Consider the following 8,203-nt stretch of genomic DNA (forward strand, 5'->3'; position numbering starts at 1 on the left):
AAATTTGAATTTGAATTTGAATAAAAATTTGAATTTGAATTTGAATTTGAATTTGAATTACAATTTGAATTTGAATTTGAATTTGATTTTGAGAGTTTGTGTTTGTGTTTGTGTTTGTGTTCGTGTTCGTGTTCGTGTTCGTGTTCGGTGTTCGGTGTTCGGTGTTCGGTGTTCGGTGTTCGCCGTTCGCTGTTCGCTGTTCGCTGTTCGCTGTTCGATGTTCGCTGTTCGCTGTTCGCTGTTCGCTGTTCGCTGTTCGCTGTTCGCTGTTCGCTGTACGCTGTTCGCTGTACGCTGTTCGCTGTTCGCTGTTCGCTGTTCGCTGTTCGCTGTTCGCTGTTCGCTGTTCGCTGTTCGCTGTTCGCTGTTCGCTGTTTGCTGTTCGCTGTTCGCTGTTCGCTGTTCGCTGTTCGCTGTTCGCTGTTCGCTGTTCGCTGTTCGCTGTTCGCTGTTCGCTGTTCGCTGTTCGTGTTCGTGTTCGTGTTCGTGTTCGAATTGGAATTTGAATTTGAATTTGAATTTGAATTTGAATTTGAATTTGGATTTGAATTTGAATTTGAATTTGAATTTGCTGTTTGCTGTTCGCAATCGAATCAGGTGTAAGCAATTCAGTTAAATGGAATATTATGATAGTAGGAATGTATAACAAAGTATTTATTCAAATTATAATTTAAATTCATGGAATGATGGAAATATTAAGACTTAGAAAAAAATCATAAATTCATCCCTATCCAAGATTCCATATTACACATAGTAGGTATATAAATCGAAATTAATTCAAAACACAGTACAGGTAGTTCAACAGTCGATTTGATTTAATAAAGATAAAATAATGAGTTAGTCCCTACTAATATTATAAATGCGAAAGTAACTCTGCCTGTCTGTTACGCTTTCCCACTTAAACCTCTCAACCATTTTGATAAAATTTGGCACAGACAATCTTTAGACCCTGAGAAAGAACATAGGCTACCTTTTATCAAAACACCACGCGGGCGAAGCCGCGAGCGGCAGCTAGTATAAAATAAAACAATTAATGTTTAAAACATTTACAAATTTATTTCCTTAACATAAAAACAATTGTCCGTCATTAACACTATTCAACACATCTGTGCTAACATATTCCATAACTAATTTATCACCTTCCAATAAAATCTCTTTTTCCATCAATTCCTGGATACCCACATCCATTTGTCCTGGACTTATACAATAACCGTCGAGTTGCCGAAACAATCTGAGTTTCGTTGAACCAATTTTGTTATTCTCGTTTTTTATATCACACGAATCACATATACTGTCTATAGCTCTTCCTAGGCTCCATTTAGAACTTATAAATACTGGTACTGTGCCTTTTAAATCTGGATCTAAAGTAACAGTTTCTAATTGCGTAATATTTTCTAGTTCATGTACAATTTTAACATCTTTTGGATCAGTATTTGCTGGTTTTTTGATAGCAAAATAAGTCCTATCTGATGGTGATACACTTTTTGGTCCTACAGCTTTTTGTTTTATTCTCATTAGATGTATTTTTGACGCTGTCTTCACTTTTGCTGTTGATTGCAATGCTTTTCTTATGTTTTCTGTTATCTGCAATGTTAGGAATTACATTAATAAAGATTTGTTTTTAAAATTATTTCAAAGGAAAATCCAAATAATTATTTTATTCTCAATTTAATTTTTATATTACCCAAATATGATATATGAAAAACTTACAACCATTAATATTTAACACTACATTTATAATATATAAAAATAAAAATTAACTCATTTAAAAATTCTTGTCATACTCAGATAAAAATTATAATATGTATTATTTTACCTTTTCTTGTAAATGCTTATTGGCTTCATGAAACTGACGTCTAGGTGCTTCAAGTTGTTCAATTTTGAATGCCATTGTTTCATCATCTATTTCTGGACATGACCTAGAAGTAATAAACATTTACATTTTTGATTTTTCAATAAATTGGTCTTACTGACTAAATATTGACTACAGTGGCTTGTCTGGATAAGATTAAACATCATCTTAGATATCTGCATGTATAATGGAAAATATTTGTTTAGTACAAATTTTACTGAATAGTCACAGTTAATGGAATAAAATATTTGATCTAGGAATAAAGAAAAAGTGTTTATCTTCAACTCTAAAACATTTGCAGGGAAATAGAACTCTCCAGTCTCTCAATTTTTTAAATTAAATCATACTGAAATAACTCATGCATACTTATAAGTTATTTGGTTTAGACTTTAAATGTGTGCAATTTATTAATTAGACGCTATTAACTTACGGATGAAACCTGTGCTCTATACAATAATTTTTATTACACTTAGTACACAGCATCTCATGAAGGTTACCCTTCCTGCATCCTTTCTCTGAACATCTGTATATTTCATCATTACTAGGCACTATATCCCGTGGTTTTGGCGCCAATTCACACAGGCCCGAAAGACAATGGTCGTTGAAGTGTATTCTACAAAATATCTTTCCACATTTACACTGAAGAGGTAGAAAATCAGTCTGGTTGCAATCCTTATACTGGCAGTGTTCACCGAGATCAGGGAATTCCATTTTGTAGTATGGTAATAGTCAAAATATTGTATTTATGATATCCAAACAAATAGATATTGCAATATGTAATATTTTGTTTATTTTAAATTCGCGTGATCATCTGTGTTGTTGTCAAAACTCAAAAGTGACACAATCATGTTATTGTAAATTTGACATATTTTTTTGTCAGCTTTTTCATGTTCGAGATGCGTTCACGTAAATGTGTTCTATACACATAAAATAGCTATGGGTTTATTTTTCCCATTTTGAATATAATAATATTACTGTTCGCTGTTCGCTGTTCGCTGTTCGTGTTCGTGTTCGTGTTCGTGTTCGAATTGGAATTTGAATTTGAATTTGAATTTGAATTTGAATTTGAATTTGGATTTGAATTTGAATTTGAATTTGAATTTGAATTTGCTGTTCGCTGTTCGCTGTTCGCTGTTCGCTGTTCGCTGTTCGCTGTTCGCTGTTCGCTGTTCGCTGTTCGCTGTTCGCTGTTCGCTGTTCGCTGTTCGCTGTTCGCTGTTCGCTGTTCGCTGTTCGCTGTTCGCTGTTCGCTGTTCGCTGTTCGCTGTTCGCTGTTCGCTGTTCGTTGTTCGCTGTTCGCTGTTCGCTGTTCGCTGTTCTATATCTACTTGAATTTGATTTTGAATTTGAATTTGAATATGTTCTATATCTATTTGAATTTGAATTTGAATTTGAATTTGAATTTGAATTTGCTGTTCGCTGTTCGCTGTTCGCTGTTCGCTGTTCGCTGTTCGCTGTTCGCTGTTCGCTGTTCGCTGTTCGCTGTTCGCTGTTCGCTGTTCGCTGTTCGCTGTTCGCTGTTCGCTGTTCGCTGTTCGCTGTTCGCTGTTCGCTGTTCGCTGTTCGCTGTTCGCTGTTCGCTGTTCGCTGTTCGCTGTTCGCTGTTCGCTGTTCGCTGTTCGCTGTTCGCTGTTCGCTGTTCGCTGTTCGCTGTTCGCTGTTCGCTGTTCGCTGTTCGTGTTCGCTGTTCGCTGTTCGCTGTTCGCTGTTCGCTGTTCGCTGTTTGCTGTTCTATATCTACTTGAATTTGATTTTGAATTTTAATTTGAATATGTTCTATATCTATTTGAATTTGAATTTGAATTTGAATTTGAATTTGAATTTGAATTTGAATTTGAATTTGAATTTGAATTTGAATTTGAATTTGAATTTGAATTTGAATTTGAATTTGAATTTGAATTTGAATTTGAATTTGAATTTGAATTTGAATTTGAATTTGAATTACAATTTGAATTTGAATTTGATTTTGAGAGTTTGTGTTTGTGTTTGTGTTTGTGTTCGTGTTCGTGTTCGGTGTTCGGTGTTCGGTGTTCGGTGTTCGCTGTTCGCTGTTCGCTGTTCGCTGTTCGCTGTTCGCTGTTCGCTGTTCGCTGTTCGCTGTTCGCTGTTCGCTGTTCGCTGTTCGCTGTTCGCTGTTCGCTGTTCGCTGTTCGCTGTTCGATGTTCGCTGTTCGATGTTCGCTGTTCGCTGTTCGCTGTTCGCTGTTCGCTGTTCGCTGTTCGCTGTTCGCTGTTCGCTGTTCGCTGTTCGCTGTTCGCTGTTCGCTGTTCGCTGTTCGCTGTTCGCTGTTCGCTGTTCGCTGTTCGCTGTTCGCTGTTCGCTGTTCGCTGTTCGCTGTTCGCTGTTCGCTGTTCGCTGTTCGCTGTTCGCTGTTCGCTGTTCGCTGTTCGCTGTTCGCTGTTCGCTGTTCGCTGTTCGCTGTTCGCTGTTCACTGTTCGCTGTTCGCTGTTCGCTGTTCGCTGTTCGCTGTTCGCTGTTCTATATCTACTTGAATTTGATTTTGAATTTGAATTTGAATATGTTCTATATCTATTTGAATTTGAATTTGAATTTGAATTTGAATTTGAATTTGAATTTGAATTTGAATTTGAATTTGAATAAAAATTTGAATTTGAATTTGAATTTGAATTTGAATTACAATTTGAATTTGAATTTGAATTTGATTTTGAGAGTTTGTGTTTGTGTTTGTGTTTGTGTTCGTGTTCGTGTTCGGTGTTCGGTGTTCGGTGTTCGGTGTTCGCTGTTCGCTGTTCGCTGTTCGCTGTTCGCTGTTCGCTGTTCGCTGTTCGCTGTTCGCTGTTCGCTGTTCGCTCTTCGCTGTTCGCTGTTCGCTGTTCGCTGTTCGCTGTTCGCTGTTCGCTGTTCGCTGTTCGCTGTTCGCTGTTCGCTGTTTGCTGTTCGCTGTTCGCTGTTCGCTGTTCACTGTTCGCTGTTCGCTGTTCGCTGTTCGCTGTTCGCTGTTCGCTGTTCTATATCTACTTGAATTTGATTTTGAATTTGAATTTGAATATGTTCTATATCTATTTGAATTTGAATTTGAATTTGAATTTGAATTTGAATTTGAATTTGAATTTGAATTTGAATTTGAATTTGAATTTGAATTTGAATTTGAATTTGAATTTGAATTTGAATTTGAATTTGAATTTGAATTACAATTTGAATTTGAATTTGAATTTGATTTTGAGAGTTTGTGTTTGTGTTTGTGTTTGTGTTTGTGTTTGTGTTCGTGTTCGTGTTCGTGTTCGTGTTCGGTGTTCGGTGTTCGGTGTTCGGTGTTCGGTGTTCGCTGTTCGCTGTTCGCTGTTCGCTCTTCGCTGTTCGCTGTTCGCTGTTCGCTGTTCGCTGTTCGCTGTTCGCTGTTCGCTGTTCGCTGTTCTATATCTACTTGAATTTGATTTTGAATTTGAATTTGAATATGTTCTATATCTATTTGAATTTGAATTTGAATTTGAATTTGAATTTGAATTTGAATTTGAATTTGAATTTGAATTTGAATTTGAATTTGAATTTGAATTTGAATTTGAATTTGAATTTGAATTTGAATTTGCTGTTCGCTGTTCGCTGTTCGCTGTTCGCTGTTCGCTGTTCGCTGTTCGCTGTTCGCTGTTCGCTGTTCGCTGTTCGCTGTTCGCTGTTCGCTGTTCGCTGTTCGCTGTTCGCTGTTCGCTGTTCGCTGTTCGCTGTTCTATATCTACTTGAATTTGATTTTGAATTTGAATTTGAATATGTTCTATATCTATTTGAATTTGAATTTGAATTTGAATTTGAATTTGAATTTGAATTTGAATTTGAATTTGAATTTGAATTTGAATTTGAATTTGAATTTGAATTTGAATTTGAATTTGAATTTGAATTTGAATTTGAATTTGAATTTGAATTTGAATTTGAATTTGAATTTGAATTTGAATTTGAATTTGAATTTGAATTTGAATTTGAATTTGAATTTGAATTTGAATTTGAATTTGAATTTGAATTTGAATTTGAATTTGAATTTGAATTTGAATTTGAATTTGAATTTGAATTTTAATTTTAATTTTAATTTTAATTTGAATTTGAATTTGAATTTGAATTTGAATTTGAATTTGAATTTGAATTTGAATTTGAATTTGAATTTGAATTTGAATTTGAATTTGAATTTGAATTTGCTGTTCGCTGTTCGCTGTTCGTGTTCGTGTTCGTGTTCGTGTTCTTGGAATTTGAATTTGAATTTGAATTTGAATTTGAATTTGAATTTGAATATGAATTTGAATTTGAATTTAAATTTAAATTTAATTTTGAATTTGAATTTGAATTTGAATTTGAATTTGAATTTGAATTTGAATTTGAATTTGAATTTGAATTTGAATTTGAATTTGAATTTGAATTTGAATTTGAATTTGAATTTGAATTTGAATTTGAATTTGAATTTGAATTTGAATTTGAATTTGAATTTGAATTTGAATTTGAATTTGAATTTGAATTTGAATTTGAATTTGAATTTGAATTTGAATTTGAATTTGAATTTGAATTTGCTGTTCGCTGTTCGCTGTTCGTGTTCGTGTTCGTGTTCGTGTTCGTGTTCTTGGAATTTGAATTTGAATTTGAATTTGAATATGAATTTGAATTTGAATTTAAATTTAATTTTGAATTTGAATTTGAATAAAAATTTGAATTTGAATTTGAATTACAATTTGAATTTGAATTTGAATTTGATTTTGAGTATGTGTTTGTGTTCTTGTTCGTGTTCGTGTTCGTGTTCGTATTCGGTGTTCGGTGTTCGGTGTTCGGTGTTCGGTGTTCGGTGTTCGGTGTTCGGTGTTCGGTGTTCGGTGTTCGGTGTTCGGTGTTCGGTGTTCGGTGTTCGGTGTTCGGTGTTCGGTGTTCGGTGTTCGGTGTTCGGTGTTCGCTGTTCAGTGTTCGGTGTTCGGTGTTCGGTGTTCGGTGTTCGCTGTTCGCTGTTCGCTGTTCGCTGTTCGCTGTTCGCTGTTCGCTGTTCGCTGTTCGCTGTTCGCTGTTCGCTGTTCGCTGTTCGCTGTTCGCTGTTCGCTGTTCGCTGTTCGCTGTTCGCTGTTCGCTGTTCGCTGTTCGCTGTTCGCTGTTCGCTGTTCGCTGTTCGCTGTTCGCTGTTCGCTGTTCGCTGTTCGCTGTTCGCTGTTCGCTGTTCGCTGTTCGCTGTTCGCTGTTCGCTGTTCGCTGTTCGCTGTTCGCTGTTCGCTGTTCGCTGTTCGCTGTTCGCTGTTCGCTGTTCGCTGTTCGCTGTTCGCTGTTCGCTGTTCGCTGTTCGCTGTTCGCTGTTCGCTGTTCGCTGTTCGTGTTCGCTGTTCGCTGTTCGCTGTTCGCTGTTCGCTGTTCGCTGTTTGCTGTTCTATATCTACTTGAATTTGATTTTGAATTTGAATTTGAATATATGTTCTATATCTATTTGAATTTGAATTTGAATTTGAATTTGAATTTGAATTTGAATTTGAATTTGAATTTGAATTTGAATTTGAATTTGAATTTGAATTTGAATTTGAATTTGAATTTGAATTTGAATTTGAATTTGAATTTGAATTTGAATTTGAATTTGAATTTGAATTTGAATTTGAATTTGAATTTGAATTACAATTTGAATTTGAATTTGAATTTGAATTTGAATTTGAATTTGAATTTGAATTTGAATTTGAATTTGAATTTGAATTTGAATTTGAATTTGAATTTGAATTTGAATTTGAATTTGAATTTGAATTTGAATTTGAATTTGAATTTGAATTTGAATTTGAATAAAAATTTGAATTTGAATAAAAATTTGAATTTGAATTTGAATTTGAATTACAATTTGAATTTGAATTTGAATTTGAATTACAATTTGAATTTGAATTTGAATTTGATTTTGAGAGTTTGTGTTTGTGTTTGTGTTTGTGTTCGTGTTCGGTGTTCGGTGTTCGGTGTTCGGTGTTCGGTGTTCGGTGTTCGGTGTTCGGTGTTCGGTGTTCGGAATCTGTCAGATTCTTTTACTAATTTATTATCAATTAAGGGCTGATTTTTCAATCCTTGGTTAAAATTTATTCGTCGAATAATGTATAAAACTACCATTTTAAAAATGTATTCTAATTACAGTTTACGTGACATTTTTATATTATCGTGTAATACTTTATTGGACGGATAAGTTTTATCCAAGCATTGAAAAATCAGCCCTAAATAACATTATTTTATTATATTTTTGAAGTAAAACTTCTTTAGGCGCGACTAGGGAGTAACTCAGATTTTTTTTCTGACGGAAGTAACGCTTACTATAGTCTGTGTAGTTTCCGCCATTTAAAAATAATAATTCTGATTGGTTGTAAGTATATGTCATATACTACACGCTTCTTGACTTATACGCCAGCTA

General features: G+C 34.8%; 1 protein-coding gene across 1 annotated transcript; it reads right to left on the reverse strand.

Annotated features, from left to right (window-relative positions):
- Nucleotides 1–1,042: 1,042 nt before the first annotated feature.
- LOC149483634 (AN1-type zinc finger protein 1-like) lies at nucleotides 1,043–2,679 on the reverse strand. The gene is made up of 3 exons (XM_089702992.1): nucleotides 2,283–2,679; nucleotides 1,817–1,919; nucleotides 1,043–1,584 (listed from the first exon to the last, which is right to left on the reverse strand). Exons 1-3 carry the CDS (start codon nucleotides 2,561–2,563, stop codon nucleotides 1,063–1,065), a joined length of 906 nt encoding a protein of 301 aa, XP_089559118.1. The 5' UTR covers nucleotides 2,564–2,679; the 3' UTR covers nucleotides 1,043–1,062.
- Nucleotides 2,680–8,203: the final 5,524 nt, after the last annotated feature.

This window comes from Colias philodice, chromosome 13, assembly GCF_061535455.1.
Source record: "Colias philodice isolate Cphi_HAF_F1 chromosome 13, ilColPhil1 Martin Lab GWU primary, whole genome shotgun sequence".
Lineage (NCBI taxonomy): Eukaryota > Metazoa > Arthropoda > Insecta > Lepidoptera > Pieridae > Colias > Colias philodice.